Consider the following 19,737-nt stretch of genomic DNA (forward strand, 5'->3'; position numbering starts at 1 on the left):
ATAAAACAAGTACCTTTCAGGTATCACCATTGATATACACAGCACACAGCACACTAACTGCATACCTTTTTTGGAGCATATTAAAAATGTACATACACAGAGATGTCTAGTGTGAAACTGCTAGCAAAGCTACTGTAAAGCAAACAGGAGGCAGGCAGACAGACTTTGGGAGTTCTAATCTGTGTTTCTCCTCATTCTGTCCACACTCTGTTTTGCAAATGGAAAGATGACTCTAAAAGATTCAAATACATTTATTCCTTTGACTCTCTTGAGCAGCATCACAAACACAAAAGGTTAATGTAAAAGACCATGTATATAAAAAATATGAAGACCATATAATAAATAAAAGACCATATAATAAAAAATAACTTAAATTCATAAAATCCTGATTGGATATTCACAAACTCCCCCATGAAAGAACCATGCTTACTGGCAATTTAGCTTGAAACAGACTGCAATTGTCCAAATCTCAGGTGAATATTGTGAAAAGAATAATCTGTGCATTGTTCACTGAAGTTTTTATATGCTTGCAGAGTGATTGCAAAATTAGAAACATGTAGATTCGTAGCAATGGGAGTCTGGATTACTTCCAGATGGATTAACAATGCTCAGCATATAGTGATTTCTGTTTTACCTTAACTAAAAGTTTTCTTTTTATGACTAATTTAATTGTATTGAAATTGTATCTTAGGGAACTAGGTTGTTCCCACCTGGAGCAATCAGATTTTTGTAGATCCAACAGTATGTGCACTCTCTGGAAATGCATTTATTTTGGGATGTTAAAAACAAAAACATGCTAACCTAGAACATAGCCACAGGAAGTAGCTATTAAATAATCCACAAATGTATGTACCAAGGCTCAGAACATGGTTTTATTTGTCATAATAGAATTCATACCCAGTGTATTTCATTATGAGGGTCCAGCTTCACTGTGCAAGTTCAGGTCTTAGTTTCAAATCCGCTCTGTCTTGGGTGGCTTCACTCAATGCAAGGGTGTAGTTTTTGTTAAAAACTATCCCCAGTCCTTCCATTTGGTGTACCTTTTACACTGAAGAAGGACTGTTTGGGCTGGGCAATATGGAAAGTGATGGGATGAAATAGCCCTCTTGTTGCTAAGTGCAGATAGTTATGAGCACACTTCTTATTTAAAGCAGGTAGCTGAAACAGTGTTGTGTCATAAAGGACATAACACTTCTCTCAGGTACAGAGGTGTGCCAGTCCCTGAAACAGAAGTGTTCCTGATAGGCTGGGTTTCCATGAGCATTGTGTGATGTGCCTGCCAAGGAAATAGGAGAAAAGAAAAGGCACCAGGAAAGTCTGAGATACAATGAAAGAAGCGCAGGTTCAGGAGGAAAAGTCATGAGAGGAAAAGACCTCCTCGTCACTGTCTACTGCTTCCTCTCAAGAGGAAGCAGAGGGCCAGGCAGTGATCTCATCTCTCTGGTGACCAGTGACAAGATCTGAGGAACACCATAAGGTTGTGTCAGGGAAGGTTTAGTTTGGAAAAGGTTCTCCCCGCAGAGGGTGGTTGGGCACTGGAACAGCTCCCCAAGGAGGTGGTCACAGCACCAGCCTGACAGAGCTCAAGAAGCATTTGGACAGTGCTCTCAGGCACATGGTGTGACTCTTGGAGCTGTCCTGTGCTGAGGCAGAAGATGGGTTTAATAATCCTTGTGGGTACCTTCCAACTCAGCATATTCTGTGATTCTGTGATTTTGTGATAGAGACAGACAGCATTTAGAGAGTAACTGATGGCTAAAAGGATGCTTACAGCTAGGAGTAATGGCATGGTTTTGTGCTTGTCACTTCTGCAGTTAGAGACTGCAGACTTAGAGATACCAAACTTTAATTTTTATTGTAGTGGAATGGAATTACATAAAAGTTGGATGGAGTTACTGTGAGTTTCTCTTCTCTTGCTAATTGAAAGACCTTGCAGACTCTGATTTTGGCTGGTGTCCAAAATAGCATTTCTCAGCAAAAGTCTCAGAGAAACTTCATGTTTTAAAGTGAAGCTCATCTGGCATCTTACAGGTGAAGAAATGCTTTTGCCATAGGCTGTAAATGGGATAAAGGGGTGAAATAGAGCTAAGAGCTGTACCTCGGTAGCACCAGTACTACCACCCTCACTACTTCACCATGAACTCTCTCTTGCTTTCCTGCAGCTGTGGCCTTCTGTTACATCCATGTAAGTCCTTCCTATCTCCAGCACATCTGCTTTCCTGAGTGCCTTATTCTCTTCCATCACAAGGGGAATTATCCTTGGAGCTCTATGTTTAGCTTAAATATTAATTGGAAGCTGTTTTGGGAGGGCCAGACTTTGCAGGGAAGAGCAACAGAGACACTGGCAATGATTTCCTTGCAGGCATCTGGTTCATAGTTGTAGGGACAAATCAGTAGTGTGAAAGGCAGTGTGAAATAGCACTGATGAAGGAAGGTGAGCACAAAGATTTTCTGTCTATCCTTAGTTATGTCATAAAGGACACAATTTCTCTAATGATCCAGACACTGAGAGCCAAAATGGGGGAGGTCCAATTTAAGGTCTGAATGTTGTGACCCTTGGTTTAGGAAGAACAGTGTCATTTAGATCTTTCTGCCTCAGTTTAATCTCTTAGCTCTAAAAGAGTTAAAAGTAACCTGGCACGTGCCTACTGCAGATTGTCCAGAACATGTCTGTTGGTCTCTAGAATCCCAGCACACAGGGATGCTCTTGATTTCAGTCACAAATCTTAAATCTCTTTCATCTTAATGCCAAGCAGAACACTGTAGAAAAATAGTTAGAAGCAGATCTAATCAGAGTAAGAGAGAAGCTAATATAGGCCTCTTTCTTCTTCTCCTAATCTGAAGAAAACTCTTTATATTATGGTTGTAGATGAAATTTGGAAATCTGACTTCCTTTTCTGTCCGCAGCTCCATCAGGGACACTTGCAGTACCGTGCTGGTTTCTTATCTGCAGGTTCTTTTGTAAAATTTCTTCTCTATTTCTTCATAAAGTATTTTCTCCCTACCATTTCTTAGCCCTGAACCAGGTATGAGACAAACCCTTAGGTGGCATTTCCATGTTTCATTTGATGAGAAGGACCTAAAAGGCAGTGATGGAAAAGCTGAAAATGGTTATCTGAAGGATTAATATAGAGGCAAATAGTATTCAGTGTCTGTTAGGAGGACAGGGAGCCTGCAATACTGTTGAGTCAAATAGGTAAAATTAGGATATTTCTTTTAGTAATACTTTGTCTTGGACATGGTGTCTAGTTTCACATTGTAAAACTGAGAACATGTAACATAATCCAGTTGGTGGGTGAATAAAAAAAATTAAACCATCGTATTTTCATTTGTTTCCATCTTAAAATGTTGAGGAATTAGTCTAACATCCTAGAGGATGTAAAAAGCACTTCTACATCCTATGGGATGTGCAAGTGTTATGTGTGCTTTGATTACATGAATTCTTGTATAATCTTGTAAACCCTAATCTAGGTTCAGACTTGTTAGAGACATAAATAGCACAAAAATTTTAAAATCTTAGATGTTTGTTAGCTAAAAAATGTTGTAGGAGGTATATATTGAGCTTTTACCTATAGTTATTGGAGACTCTGCTCTCAAAGATTTTCTTTGTAGTTTATTGAAATGAACCTCTCTGTTGCGCTCATCAGGACATACAAAACCCAAATGAGCACAGTTAACTTCTGTAGAGAGGGCAGTTATACGCAGTAACCTGCCCCTAAAGCAATCAGCCTTCTCCATAAGAAAAATGTTCTTTACAAACAGTGTCTCTATTCCTAGTTAACTAATGAGGAAATGGAGGAACAGAAGCTGACTGCTAGATTTTGCCTGTTACAGTGGTGTAAAACTGATACCCATGTTCCTGCAGCCCATAGCTGCCATCATGCTTCCAGGGATGATGATTTTATCTTTTGAAACACAGTTATTTGGAATGTAATACCAACAGTATTGCTGTCTCTCTCTTTTTCTTTTTTTTTTTTTTTTAATGTGTGAATTGGACCACTTTTAATGTTATTACTGCTTCATGGAAAAGGTAGCCTCACAGTATAGCCAAGACTTTCCCTTTGGCCAGTGTTCTGTGTTCTAGTCTCTGTCCTTTTCCAATACTCTGGGAAACATCCACTGTTAGCAAAATTAATCTAGTGTTCCCAATATCATTCATTATTGTACATGCCCCTGACACATTTGCTTATCCAGAGGGCTCGATCAGGCATTTCTGCTAGCTGACCATAAAGTCAGTCAGCAGAGATCCTGGTAAGAAAAAAGTCTCCTAGAGGGGAAAGGCAGATGTGAAATAAGATGAGTGAAGTGAGCAGATCTTGGTGGAACAGGTACATGATGAGGGCAGCTGAGGATGTATTGATTCAGTATTTCCTCCCTATGGGCTGTACAGGCTTCTTCTCTGCAGCTGGAGCTGTCCTTCAGGATCTCCAGGGTGCTCGAGGTGGAAAGGCAGTGAAACTGCAGCCTTTTTGCCCATGTGATGTATCCTCTGCAGTATACAGCCAACTGACTGCAGTAAGATTTATTCAGGAGCCGCAAGTCAGTGTAGCAACAGCCACAGTTGAGATTTGTCAAACAATTTCCCCTCTGGGAATTATTGTGACCACTTCTAAGGCAAACTCTGAAACCTCCATTATCTGTAGCAGATCCTTTGTGTATTTAGGCAAGGAGAAGTACCAGGAAGTGGGGTTTTTTTTGCTGGCTTCTTACTAAGCCACTCATGTTTCACTGAGTTACAAGAAATGAAGAGCAAGCGTTTCCTGTCAGTGGTCTCTATGGTGTAGTTGCAGTTCAGATTAAAACCTTCCCAGTCCCCTCCTTACATTTTGCTTCTTTTTTTAGGTGATTTTACTTCCACAATTTCTTATGTTTCGTGAACTTATACTAATGCACTCACTTATGCTTTCTCATGTAATGTTGATGCAGTAGCAGCATATTAAAGACTTTAAATCCATGTATTTTAAAGTCATCCACATAAATCCATACTGAAGTACTTAAATTGTCACTTGCGAACACATGTTTTGTGCATGTGTATCTAATGACTGCTAAGTACCTAGATTTAGATTTTTATTTATTTATTTAAGGATTCTTTTGCCCTCCTGAAAGTTACATAGACATACAGAGCTGTGGTGCTAAATTATTTGACTCAAAAAATAGCAAAAGGTGACTTCATGAATAAGTCTTGAAATGAGGATAAGAGGGACAACTTAAAACTGCATAATTACTTTTGACACTAAGGAGATTAAAAACTCCTGAAGTCTTTAAGCTTGAGCTATTACATTGCCACCCTAAGCCAAAGATACCTGACTTTAAGCAAGTTCAGAGAAGGTAAGAGACATGGGGCAGACTCTTCCTTACACATGATGAGTAACAAAATACCATGTAATTGGTTATACAGTCTGACTAGAAGAGCCTTATTTCACACAGTGGGATGCACAGATATCTGGAATTAAATCAGTTGACCTAACTTTAGTGTGTGATTTAGCAACTGATGCTTACAGCATCTATTTGTCACTGCTCAAATCAACTAAGATACATCTCTCCTGAACATTTATGAGGATTCACTATGTGTATGCACATTGGGTAATTGCATGAATAGACCAGCATAAAAGAGACAACTGATCTGAAATAACAAAGCCATTTTGCTGTTCCAGAGCTACAGCTTTCACACTTCTAAGCAAGCAATTATAATTGCAGCTAGATATTCCATTTTGGTGGTCCAGGTTGATGTCTTTGGAAGTTCAACCTCTAATTTAATAAATTCTTCATTTTGATGAGTAAAGCAACTTTAAAACTTCAGATTAATTTTGGGTGTGGTTTTGTGAATCATATTTACTTTCTTCAACAATACAGAGATCTGCTTCTTTAGGTAAAACTCCCTATTTCATTTTATATTTAGGAAAAGTGAAAATAAGAAAGAAGGCAAAGTTTAAAATAATTTAAGCATATTTTTCTATAGTGTAGTTGCTAAAGCTTTTTCTTCCTCTGTTTTAAATAAGATCCAGGGTCCTGTATGCTGTGTTAATTCACAGTCTGGATTCAGATACTGATGTCTAAGCAGTAATGTATAAGTTAAAATCTTTTACCATCAGTTTACTGTAGAGGTATTCCCTTGCAGCTACTTACAGCCTTTCTGCAGAAATAATCTAGAGAGTGGGGTAAAGAGGTGTGTCACCTTCAGTTTAAAGTTGTACTGGCTCCACTGCAGCACCTCACAGAGGTTCTGCAGGGGGTGATGGTAAACTTTTATTTCCATGGATACCTAGAATTTTAGTGTAAGTATATTGAGACCACTAGGATTTGATCTTTTGAGCCAACCATCAAGTAGGCAAAGGTTATAACTTTGGATTGTTTTGAAGTATTCACAGAAAGGAGCTCTAAGGGATTCTAATTTGGTAAAATTCAAAGATCTATGCATTAAGAGAACTAGATAAAATACCAGCTTTGTTTTTGGATTCGCTCACTAAGCTTATTAGGCTTATTTCTGAAATCTGCCAAGCTGAACTTGTTGCTAGGATTTTAGTTATGTCTTAACTTGACTTACCATATAATTTCAAAGAAATGCATAACAGTTCTATTCCAAGTGCATTACTAACACTCCTTAGGATACTGGTTTTTTTAGGAATTAACTAAACTGTCTGAGGTTAACTAGATTGACTTCAGTGGCTGGCTTTGAAATCTATCTCATTTTTCTGCAGTTCAGTCTAGCAAAATACCCTGCAGACCTTAAGTGCAAGATTAGACAATCCTAGACAAATGCTCCTACAAAACTTATGTTCTCTAATTAACTTGAGAACTTACAAGTGGTGACTCACTGCCAGCTGTAAAGTTGCTGTGTCCAGATGCCACTTTTTAAAGCAGGCGTAACAGAGAACAGCAGAAGTCCTGGGCTAGAAAGCATCTTGAGGAAATTATGCAAATTCCTGTCTGGGCTCATAATACAATAATTGGAGACACCATATTGCATTCAGCACCACACTGTGAACCAACAAATATCACTAAATGCCATTATTCTCAAAAAAGCTGATTGATTGATTGATTGATTGATTGACTGATTTTTAACAGCTTTTCGTTATTATATTTGGAAAATGTTTATCAAGCAGAAAAGAGATGTGAACCCACACTGCAGAAAGGGTGTTGAAATCCCATTACATTTTCACTTGATTTTGTTTGACAACTTGCTTTTCTCATATTAGGAGAAGAGAATGTGCAGTTCAGTTCACTGATTGTTTCTGGCTACTGAAGCTTTAACATGGAAGCTTCAATTAGGGCAACAACCGCTCGAGCTGCAGACAGTCAGCTTTCTGATTCTGGCTATGGACTACGCTGTAGCAGATGATTCTAGTTACTAGCCATCTTTTGTTAACAGGGATGCTCTATGTCAAATTCCTAGAGCTTTTTTAGATTCTGCTCCTCGTTTGGCTGTTATGATGCCCTTTATGTCAAAGAAAAGCACTGGGAGACTCACCAGGCACTCAGTGAGCCATCACCTCTTGCATTAATCACTCAGAACCCTGGTTTTCAATAACATATGTTCCCAAACAAGGCAAGGAAGTTGTCAGGCTCAATCACTGATGAACCTAGTTCACTGAGGAAGAGAGACATATAAAAAGAATTCCAGAAACCATTACTCCATAGCAAGTAGACATTTTTAATGCATCCTTCCTGAAACAAAATATTTTAAGACTTTTAGCTCATCTGAAACAAGCTTGAATATGTGATCATTGATGGCGGCAGGAGGATGGACAAATTCTTATGTCCTGCCATGACGAATGGGAGAACTAACAAATACTCTGTTGAATTCTCTAAAAAAATTAGTGATCTGTTTAATGATTAATCAATTTATAATTCTGATAAAAACAGGATAATGGATTGTGCCCCAAATATTTTGAATAAGGTATGCTAGAAGGCATTTTTTTTTTCACTTTGCAGAATCATAATAAATTCACGGTTTTAAAGAAATTAAAGCATGCAATTGCAAAAGATAATTTTTACTAGCAGAATCTTCAGATATATTTGTAGTTTATAAGACATGGAACCTTCATCTCTTTCTGATCCTAAGGGAACTAACATGCAAGAAGTTGCCAAGAACAAACCTATCTTTACAGAAACCGTGTATTTTCTTTTAAATATTATTGTTGAATGTTCCACAAATGCAGTATTTGCTCCCAGTGCAAAGAAACACCACCAACTGGACCAGTTTTCAAGTGTTGCCTCAAATTAAGGTGGCATAAACTGCCTGAATACTCAATGTTTCTGTAAGGGAAAAGTGATACTTTAAGATGCTTTCCCATGCAGTGTATGATACCAAAACTAAATAGCAAAGACCATGTTCAAAATTTGCTGTGACCAATAGTAAGATAGTTTAATTTTCCATCCTAGTTTGGACATAACGCCATCCAGTACTGTAAACAGCAACACTGAATTTTTCACTGTCATAGTTTAAGACACTGTTTAAAGGTTTTTAAATTGTTTTTCCAGGAGAGAATCCAGGAAACATAAGTATTTCATATCACCAGAGTGTCAAACAATTGTTTACATTCCTGTTTTGGAAATTGTCCTGAATATTTCTGCTAGAATATAACTTGACTGGCAAGTTGAACTCAGAAACAATTGCATGGCTAATCAAGTGTGGAAAAAGAAATTTAAAAATCCATTTCATGGTGTATGCCCCAATTTGTATTGGCAAATAATTAAATTATTTCACACTTCTCTTTCCTTAATGCATATGGAAAATGTGTTTCATTGTTCTTTCTCTTCTTTATATAATTATCTTTTACTAATTGAATTGTGTGGTGCAAATTATCAATTAGCTGTTTTTATGCATTCATTTAGCTTCATCTTATTCTTTTTCAAATAAATGAGAAATGTTTCATTCAACATGAAATTCTGAAAAGTGATTGTCTTCAGACCTTTGTCAGGTAGAAGGTACAATTTACTCATTCATCAATTATACATTCTCATGTCTTTCAATATTAAAAATAAAAAATGGATTTCCTATCTTCAGAAAATCAAAGTTCCAAATAATAAATTTTTTAAACTTCTAATCAAGTTCCAGTTCTGCACATTCATCCATCTATCACAGACTTCTATAACTATAGCCACTGGTCCTTAGGACTCAACTACCCTAAACTCCTTTTTTTTTGGAGACAATACAAGCTTTCCCCAGCTTGTCCTCTTTGCCTTCTTGCAAATTATGCTGTGAGATTGAATTATTTTTCCATTTTTTGAAGGTTCCTCAAAATACTCACATATAAATTGTGGATTTTCTCATTTTTGTGGGTTTGTATCTGAAATGCATGAATATGTAAAATATATAACTATATATACGTACACATTAGGCCAACATTTTCTGAGATGCATCTACTTTTAAAATTACATTTTAGAACACAGATTTTCTGTTTTCTTTTTGTTTCCTTTTTATTCCTTTCAAAGTTCTTTTTGTAATAGTTTTCTTCAGTAGAGCATAAAACTTTTTTCCTATTATTTTCTTATACAAGGATAGATTTATTTTAGAGGCAACAGGTGTTCCTTTATTAGGACAAAGATATTTTTGTTGTCTGATTATCTTTCTTTGAGTTAATAGAGCTGTAACAATACATTTTTGACAAGGAGTTTGGTTCTCATTATTCTTGTATTTATTATGGAACATAAAGGATTTGCTCTGTCATCAGTATTGGTCGTGGCTGCTTGCCTTCCACTTAACCTTCAAAGTCAGTTAACCCCAGAGGCATGCCCAAAACATCACTGTTGGTGTATGTCCAAAAACTGTGTTTCACTGAATGGGAGAGATTGTTCCGTGGAACAGTTGTGATGTAATTTGTTTTCTGTGTATTACATAGCACTAAAGAGTCTTTCAGATGGAGAAAATAATTTAAGACCCATCCAGAGTCTCATTTTCCTTCATGGCAGGGCAGTGTGTGCCATGCTGCTTGCCCTTAATCAGAGCTAAATGGTAATTTGTAGGGAGTTGTTAAAGTGAAACACATTTTTTCATTTCCTTGCCTAGTCTCTTCTTGCAAAATACAAAGGTTACTCCTTTTTAGGCTTTTTTTGTGGAACAGTTGGTCAATCCTGAGTTTCTTGTTGCCCTTAGTCTTCTATCTTCACTCTCTCAAACTGGTTTCTGTACTGGGAGTTTGCCTCCCTGGGTAATTTATATGAAGTGAACATTGTGATCTGCAGCCCAGCTGCTGTGCCAGGCCTGAAATGACAACAGTTCCTGTCCAAGAAACTGACAAGAGTAAAAGGCGCTTGCACATTGCAGTGTGAATTTACTCTGATTTATTTGATCAGTGGGATCCTTGAGTGGTTCAAAAATCTTATCACAACAGAATTCATAGGATCAGACATATGTGATGTTCTATTGCTTTTCCATTCCCTATGTGCTCCATCTGACACTTCTTTTTGTTCTTTTTCCTATTCATGCAGTCACCTAATGCTGGAGACAAGGATGACCAAACGTTGACGGTAGGCAGCAATTATGCATCTGAGCATTTGTTTCTCAGGAGGGTGGTGAGACAAGCCTTACATCAGTTTGCCGTGCATCAACATTTTTCTAAATTGCTGGGATTTCTTTCTCCTCCTATACTGCTACACAGTTTAAATAATTTATTTCCAAACATAAAGCAGTGAATTAATGTTCCTTATTGTTTTCTATAATTTATCACTTTGTATGTGTACGATACCAAAGATTAATCCATGCAGTTTTGCCAAATATTATTTTCTTCAGTGTTGGTTTTTTTCCTCTAATTGGATTTCTGGGTGTTTTAGTCAGTAGTCAGTTGGCTCTCACTATCCCTTTTATTGAAACAAACAGTCTTATTCTGTGAGATATATACAGTGCATTGATTATTGTGCTAGACAATTGCATGGGAACAGAATCTCAGAGTATGTTTTGTATTTCATTACAAGCATGCAAAAGATGCTTGTACAATAGATTCATTGCGGCAGATGTCTGAACTGCCTTACCACGCTTTCAGTCTCTTTTTGCCATGAGACCAGTGGATCCAGCCAAAGAGAGGAGCATGTTTCTGACTGAGTGCCATTAAAAAGGATACTTCTGTCTGCCCTTTTTCTCCATAATTTTGATCATACACATATTTGCAATGTACTGAAGTAATAAAAATTATAACTTACTTCAGAATTCAAGCAAAAGGTTCTACAAAGAAACAAATTGTTAATTCTTCCTGATGCAAGTATGAGGTTTTCATTTTCTTAACACTTTATGAGTTTTCACAAAGAAAGATTCTTTTTGCCATGTTTTTTTCCTGAGTCCTGAGAGACTAATGGCTGTTTCTCGGGGTCGGCTGCTTGTTCTCTGCCCCTGAGGTGAGTTGGGTGGTCCAGGGAGCGACCCCAGGCTCTGAAGAATGAGACTGGACTCTTTGCTGTTCGGTCTTCAGGTTGTTTATTAAGTCTTATCTACAAAATTTTCTTCCTGGCAGACAGAGGTCTGACCAGCAAGGCAGCCACGATGCTCTCCGACTGCCCCCAAGGCTGCTCCGTCTCTTATACCACAAATTACGTATATTATATTTACCTTTACCTTCCAATACTTATCCCCCATACCCTTTAAACCTGTGACACCTTCCAGCCCTCATACCAAACTGGCAATTCATTTGCAGGATCGAAATCCAGCCACCAAGTGTTCCGGGCATCATGCCAAGATCTCCGAGCCCCCTGACGGGGTTTCGGCTCTCGACGTGGTCTCGGGGGACTCCTCACATCCGGAGTGATGTGCAGAGTTCCCACAGCTGTTCTGACAATCCATCCCCTCCAGAGAAATTATAGTTATGACAATGGATGATAAATTCTGTAGTTTAACATAACCTGCTACAGATAGTTCAAAATGTTTCATCGTACAGTGAGGTGTGAGATTAATTCATATTGTTTCAGACATCATTCCACACAGAAAACAAAAAGACCCTAAATTCTTCACCATATTTTTTACCCTAGACCAAGCCACGTCTCCAGCGGGGAGGAAGCTCCGCATCTCTCCACAATAGTCTAATGAGGAACAGCATCTTCCAGCTCATGATTCACACACTTGACCCACTTGCCGAAGGTATGCCTATTAATTTGGTTTTTTTTGCTTTCCTGATACAAAAGCAAACAAATGCTTTATTTTTCCTTTCTCTCCATGAAACTGTTTTTTGCATTTCTCTTGCTTTCATCAGTCTTTTCTGAATGTGTCTGGATTTTTCTGAGAGAGTTCCACACTTTTGTGGTGTGATATACATACTCCCACCAAGACTTTCAACTTAGGAAATGTATTACAGTAAAACTAAAACTGGTCACTTGGTCAGTGCATAAATACTGATTCTCTTCTCTCCTGACTTCAGCAGCAATGTAGAAGCTACAGAAACTGCATCATCCTGTACTTTCATAAAGATTTTTGTTTGTTTTCCTCCCTGGTTTTGATTTTATTAAAAAAAAAAGTCACAATGATAGATAATTTGTCATGCGCACTGTAGAAAAGAATGAGAATCTGTTGATTTGACTTCTGGTTGTTTAATGCTGACTTTAATAAAAATGCAGCCAACATACCTCTGTGTTACATGTATGTAAATGATTTATTTGCTTTATCCAAGTGTGGTGTGATTTATTGTTTCTTTGACAAATTAGCAAGAAGATCACTGCTTTGATCTGAGAAGCTGGCAGATATTTGATTTGTAATTGTGGAGTGATCTGACTCTCAGATTCTAGTAGAAGACCAAAAAAATTCAAGGCTGTGTGTTATTTGATGTCTGTGTGTGTGTAGGACTTCTCTTGCTGCACTAGTGGTTGTCTTGAGAAATAGCACTTGTGAAAGAATAGGGATGTTCTAAAGAGACCTAAAATATTACTGACAGACCTTTCAAACTTCAGCAACCAAAAACTATGTATAGCACTTCACACGAGCATACATAACAGACTGAAGACTGCAAGAAAGCTAGACTAGTTGACTGGAGCACAACTTGAACCTAATGTAAATTGAGAATAAGATCATCTCTCAGGTACTTTTGCATTGCTCAAGCGTATTTCACTTGTTTCCCATACACAGCTTGTTCAGTGTTCAGACCTGTCTATTTTTCTGCTATAGTAAGCTTGCGCTGTGTAGTGTGATCCAGAGGCTTCCCCCTTCATGACAGTGAAGGACAAAAGGTGTTTGAAATTTGAAGTTCATCTTGAGGGAGACAAAAACCCTACACTTCTGACAAACAGATATTACTTACAATTAAGTTTGTCAAGTAACTCAATTTTGGTTTTCATATGTCAGTAAAACTATTGATACAATTCAAACAATGCATTGATTGTTGATTGATAGAGATGTTTGCAATGCATAAATCTTACTTAAATTAATCCAGTAACATTTTCTTCAGGGTTTTTTCACATGTAGTACTTCACTACTTACAGAGTTTTTCCTTTCCAAAGTCTTTAATTTGTCCTGGAAGTAATACTCTTTTAAAAAACTGGAAATAGATATGTATTCCTGCCTTCAAGTAAGTGCATTTTATTATCTGGACGTTTCATTAAAACTAACACACGAAATTTACAAAGGGGAAAAAGAATCTACTTACATTTACAGTAAACTCTGTATTTTAATGCAAAACTTCCATGAAGAAATGGCCAAAAAGCTGCTGGGAAATAGCCTATGTATGTGCAGATATTTAAGTTGGTATGGATAAAGAAGCCAGTATTTCAAGCTTTTGCTGACTTTACTGAATTCAAATTTTAGTTCATGAGAGCATGAAAGTGCAATTCATTCAATTGCATGTGGAACACTGCTTTTAGCTTTTTATAAACAGACTTACGACTGTAGGAAAAATCTGAGAAAAGTGCATCCATGTTTCTGTCACACATTAGTAACCTTTTCTGAGGCACCACCTCATTTGTACACAGACTCATCTTTCAAGATCTTTTGGACAGTAGGCAGTTTGAAGGGCAAACATGAGGAACACTGGATGTCTCCATGAACACACTAATGTTGTTTTCTGAGATTTTAAGCTTTTTAGTGTCTGTATTAATTTTTCTGTATTCAGCTTATTCTGCAAACTTCCATTAAAGAAAAATTTCATTTAAAGTAAATAATGTGTCAGGTTGAGGCAGGTAATGCTAGTTAATACATGTGGATGTCGTTGTATTTTAATCTTACATTCACTTAAAAACTATGTGTGAAAATGCATGTGGATACCTACTGTATACAATATTAATTATCTACTTGGATCTGTATGAATTTTACTGACCAAATTTCTCCCCATCTTTTTGTGTTTTAATCTGTGTATAAGACATCGAAGAACCAAATTGGTGCATCATCTTTATTTTAAGAGTATTTTACTGTGTCAGCTAAGTAATTTTTTAAGCTGATATCATTTCATTATTACAAATTGAAAGAAATAATATTTATTAAGTGTCTGAGAAATCAGTCCTTTGCTCTATAAACGCATTATCTGGGGAGATGTAGAAATGTAAATGAGTACCTGGTGCCTTCTCTGGCTCTTGTGGCTCTCTTCCTTTCCTATGCCAAAAAAACTCAACAGTTTTGAGTTTTGCGTAAGCAAAGAAAATTAGCTCTGCTGCACTCATGTAATGAACAACAATGGACCTGCTGCGTGACCTATGAGGCTAAAGGGTTTCTTCCAAATCATTTGATGCAAGTATGGATCAGTCTCAAAGCAAGAGCAGAAAGATGTTATAAAAATTTTTCATTCTTGCTTTAGTCAGCTTAAATTTCCTCAGTATTTCTGTCAGACGATGACTTAGATCAATAGGTCAAAAACATTGCATCCTTTGCTGAATCTGTTGGATCTGCAGAAAAACAGTTTATGAGAGCATTAAAAAGTGCCACTCCAAAATAAAAAAAATAAGTTTGAAATGTGTCTATCAAAGCTACCACATACGCAGGGACTCTGGCAGGCCCTGCACTTGGGCATACTCCTGACATCTTCCTCCTTCTTGTCTCATTTCCTTTTTCTGCATTTCTCTAGCATTTACTTCTTGGCCCTTCTCATACTGGATCTCAGTCACCTGCACCCTCCTTCTTTCAGCCTTCTCCCATAAGATGGCTTCTTCAGCACCTGCTGTCTTTCTGGACTGCTGGGTCTGTTCGTCAGATCGCTTCCCGATCAGACAGCAGCCACACTGCGGCTGTCACAGCCAAGTGAACTGTCTTTTCAGTGGCTGGAAAAGTGTGGTTAAAGTCTGGGAGCTCTGTGCTTGATTCTTGAGGGATCAAATATTGCCTTTAGAAGTTACATTTCTAATTTTTGCACTGCTGCTGAGAGATCCAGCTTTTCTTTCTCTTTAAGTCAGTAATAAAATTCACTGTTACAGTTCCTTGAACAATTGCAAGGGAAGTGGGGGCATCAGAAGGCACACTGCACTGTCTTTTGGAGTTATGTGGATTCTACAAGGGTGACAGAGAAGAAGTCCATCTGCATGCTCTTGGTAGCAAAAGCTGTATAGAGTGTATAAACAGGCCATGTGACTGTTAAAGATCAGCTTGACCTACACACGATTATTACTGCATTAACATTCAGTGTATTTATAGAAAACCAGCTCATCAAATTTACTTCTGAATAATTCATTTGTGAAGTCAGAACCAACCTCTACTGCAATTGAAAGCATATTAAAAATGCACTTGATTGCAAGTAGGAAAACATGAAATGAGAGAGTAAGATTTACTTTCCAAAAATGTCAATAAACAGAGCAGTCCCTATCTACTATTACACACTTATAAACCTGTCCTTCCTTTTCCCTTTTCACGTAATAAATGTGGTTTTGTATGGCTTGTGGCTGTCTTGTAAAAGCCAACTTGCAAACTCTTCAGAATCAGGAGGCTTGCAAAGTGTTCAGCCCACCTCTGACAGATGATTAATATTTGAGATCAGTGGGAGCTGCTGGGTATTTGGCTCTTTATAATCAGGCAGGTGTGCAGTCATGCTGTGGATTTAACAGTCTAGACAAGGAAGGCTTCTCCCCTTCAAAATCTTGGTCTCAGCATAAAGCTTATAAGAAGATAAGAGTTCAGCCACTCTAGCAGGTGAATGTGTAGGATGTTTGTTAATGAGATGTGAACTTTACAGCTGACACATCATCATTCTTTAAAAATATAAATATCTGTATGACATTAGGTATTTGTTTGCTTTTATCTTATTACAGAAATAATGACCTTGATAGACATCATTTCCTGAGGATTAAGATTAATGACTGCCTGTGTTTCTGGCTATCATCAACTCTCAGCCAGTCATTAATCCCCAGGAAATCCTATGCCATATTTGCTTCTGCTTAAGTGCTTGTCTTGCAATCCAGCTGGTTTGTTCATAACAACATTACCCGTATGAATAAGGATGCCATCATCTGACCCAGTCCAAAATCCAAGCAGCCTGAACACAAATCATGACAATCATTGATCATTTGTAGCTGTTTTCTTCTGAGTACTGTACCTCAGATACCTTTGTCCTAGTTTTGAAAGGGATATTCCTGGGTTATGAAAGTGTAGGTTTTGCAAAGATCTCTTTACATTTTTTAATAGAAGATGGCTGTTGTTTTGCAGTGGGAGCAGGGCAAAAATAAGATGGTAGGTATTTTTTATGAAAGTGTGCTGTGAATAGTAATCCTACCTTCGCCCCATAAGCTGTAGGTTGCTGTAAAGATGATTCCTTCAGAAGTCTGGAGGGAACATTTTCTCTCTGGAGGCTTCTACAGGCACTCTGTTGAACAGGGAAGACTCCAGCACTGAAGTGAGGATTTAGAGCACCAGTGCAATCTGAGACTACATTGTTTTTCTTGCACAGCTTTATCAAGATATAGGAAGAACGAGATTTTTTCATTATCATAGCACCTCTTTTCTGCCTGCTGATAAGGTGCTACAGGCCAGCAAAACATCTCCCACAAGTGAGGATTTAGCTAGTTGCTGACTTTCTTGCTCTGTGTGACAAGGCTATAACTCATATGCAGATGACATCCTCTGCATGAAAATGGGTGTGATATAAATCTCTGTCATGGCTTAGTCCCCAGTGAGAAGCAGGTATCTTTGGCAATTTTCTCCTATTCCCATCTCAAGTCCTATTTCCAAAGTGGAAAACTACAGGACGTACTTCTGCAGAAAATGAATTTTTTATCTTATAATCTGTACTTTTTTTGGGAAGATATAAATATGGTGCATGTTATTGGTGAGAGAAGTAACCTTCTGTTACATAAAGCTGAGCTTACAATTCTGTCACTTCCTTCACTGAACACAGTACTGTCACTGTTCTGATTAAAAAAAAAGAAAACCTGCATTCATACTTCTCAGGAAAATAAAGAAGAATACTCAAAGTTTTTGACATAATAGTGAATTATTCATAATGGCTTGGTAGATGCTGTTGTGCTCCTACATATTGGTGTTAAGAATTTTCCAACTTTTCCATTCACTGCGATCTGTTCTGCTTCTGCTTCTCCTGCTGCTTGGGTACTTTTCTTAGATGTCGTGGAAACTGTCAGCTCACCCAAAAGACATCTGGCAGAGGTTGGGTAGCCTTTGCCTGGACAGTTACTCAGCAGCCTCCCAGCTTTTGTGTTATTTTGCAAAAAACTCATGTTTTTACTCTGCCCATGGCCTAGGTGAGATGCACCATCATGTCTGTGCTCACTGCCATTGGTGCTGTTGTTTGCCTGAAGCTGTTTATTTGCTGTATCTTCAGAGACGTAAGACCAGGCAGCTCAGCTGACACCAGCTCATGTGTAATGCTCAGCTCCTGCATGGCTGAAGTAGCCTGAGCACTTCCACTTTCCTCATCTCTAGAACATGGGAAAATCTTTTTCAACCTTAACCATTCTTTGATTCTGTTATGCAACAGGACTTGAGTGCACTTCACAGAAGAGCAGAATCAGAGAGTGAGTGAATGAACTAGGTTGGAAAAGACCTTTGAGATCATAGAGTCGAACCTATCACCTAACACCTCCTCATCAACTAAACCACGGCACCAAGTGCCACATCCAGCCTTTTTTTAATATGGATGGTGACTCCACCATCTCCCTGGGCATACTATTCCAGTGCCCAATCATGCTTTCAGTGAAGCATTTTTTTAACATCCAACCAAAACGTCCCTTGGCACAACTTAAGACTGTGACCTCTCATTCTGTCAATGGTTGCCTGAGAGAGGCGAACAACCCCACCTGACAACAACCACCTTTCAGGAGAGTGATAAGGTCACCTCTGAGTGTCCTTTTCTCCAGGCTGAGCCACCCCAGCTCCCTCAGTTGTTCCTCACAGAGCTTGTGTTCCAAGCCCTCTCCAGCCTCGTTGCCTCCTCTGGATGTGCTCAAGTGTCTCAATGTCCTTCCCAAACTGAGGGCCCAGAGCTGGACGTAGCACTCAAGGTGTGGCCTCACCACTTCCTAGCACCATGCCAGAGAAGAAAGAAATACATCTTCAGAACTATATAGGCACAAAAGTATTTTATTTAACATGAAGAAATATGCAAATCTAGACAAAATTTATAGAAGTAATTTTGTATGTTATTAACAATCTCTGCTTTAAATAATTCATAAATCTTGAGCATCCTTTAGGCAAACCCATGGGCCTGCAAAAAACCTGAGCATTCTTCTTCTTGCACCTTTGTTCTTACTCTGCTTGTCCTTGGCTCTTCTTCTGTCCCATCAAGGAAAAACAGTCCTTTGAGCACAGTGCTCAGACCATTCTAGCTCTCCTCTCAGCTGCAGACTGAAATGTTTGCAAGGGATTTCTGCCAGAGAAGATGGGGGCTCCCTGCCAGGCGTGGATACATATTAGTAGCTATTAATCATAATACAGTGTTTTCTCTTTAATTCCTTCACATGGTATTCAGTCTGATACAATGGTGAGAAACCAATGAAAAGGACAATTAGGCTAACCTTCAAAGTGTGTTGTCATGTCAGGCAGATACTCATACTCTTTTTATATATCTAGCTTTCACAAAAGTGAGGTGGTTTTTCTCATTTAGGTTGAAAGGGACTTTTTGCATTACAGAATCCAGCTAGTCCAATCCCCTGCTCAAGCAGGATCAGCTTCAGCAGGTTGACTATGACAGCTTCCAGTCATGATTTGAAAATATTCATAAATGGAGACTTCACAGTCTTTTCGGGAGACACATTTCAGTTTGCTCATCATTCTAATATGTGTCTGGATGGAATTTTCTGGTTTTTAGTTCATCTTCATTGACTCTTCCCCTGTCAATGGGGACTTCTGAGGGAAGTGTTGTTCCCTTTTATTCTTTCTGTCCCATCAGGGGCTTATACATGGAGATAAGAGCTCCCTGAACCTGCTTTCCTCCAGGCTGAACAGTCTCAGCCTCTCCTCTGATGAGAAGTTTTGCGGTCCCCTCATAATTGTGACCCAATGCTGGGCTGGTTCTGGTATGTCTATGACTGCCCTGTACTGGTGAGCCTGAGACTAGTCCCAGCACCCACCTATGTCTCATGAGCACTGGTGTAAACAAAATAGCCCCTCCTTGACCTGGTGGCAGTGCTCTCCCTAGTGGAGCATCCTAAAGGTGCTGCTGGTCACCATTGCTGCAGTGGCACTTTTCTTGCTTTCAGTGGCATGACTCTCCACACAGCCATTTGCAAGAAGAAAGCTTTTTCCTGGGAAGTTTTCAAACATCTGAATGAGATAGGTGAAGCAGCGAAGCACATCATTCTCCAGCAAGGTCTTCTTTCACCTTTCGCTGCGTTTCAGCTGTGGTAGAGACCACCAAAATTGTGCTCCTAACTTAGATACCTGCGCTTCCATGA

General features: G+C 38.5%; 1 protein-coding gene across 1 annotated transcript in view; it reads left to right on the plus strand.

Moving 5' to 3' along the window:
* Window positions 1–19,737, plus strand: part of SLC24A2 (solute carrier family 24 member 2) — a 103,592-nt gene that overhangs the window by 42,858 nt on the left and 40,997 nt on the right. Inside the window, exons 2-3 of the mRNA XM_005420860.2 lie at window positions 10,432–10,470; window positions 11,959–12,067. Of these exons, the coding sequence (XP_005420917.1) occupies window positions 10,432–10,470; window positions 11,959–12,067 (148 nt within the window). The remainder of the gene's footprint in view (window positions 1–10,431; window positions 10,471–11,958; window positions 12,068–19,737) is intronic.

The sequence above is a fragment of the Geospiza fortis genome, unplaced genomic scaffold (genome assembly GCF_000277835.1).
Source record: "Geospiza fortis unplaced genomic scaffold, GeoFor_1.0 scaffold12, whole genome shotgun sequence".
In the NCBI taxonomy this organism is placed as follows: domain Eukaryota; kingdom Metazoa; phylum Chordata; class Aves; order Passeriformes; family Thraupidae; genus Geospiza; species Geospiza fortis.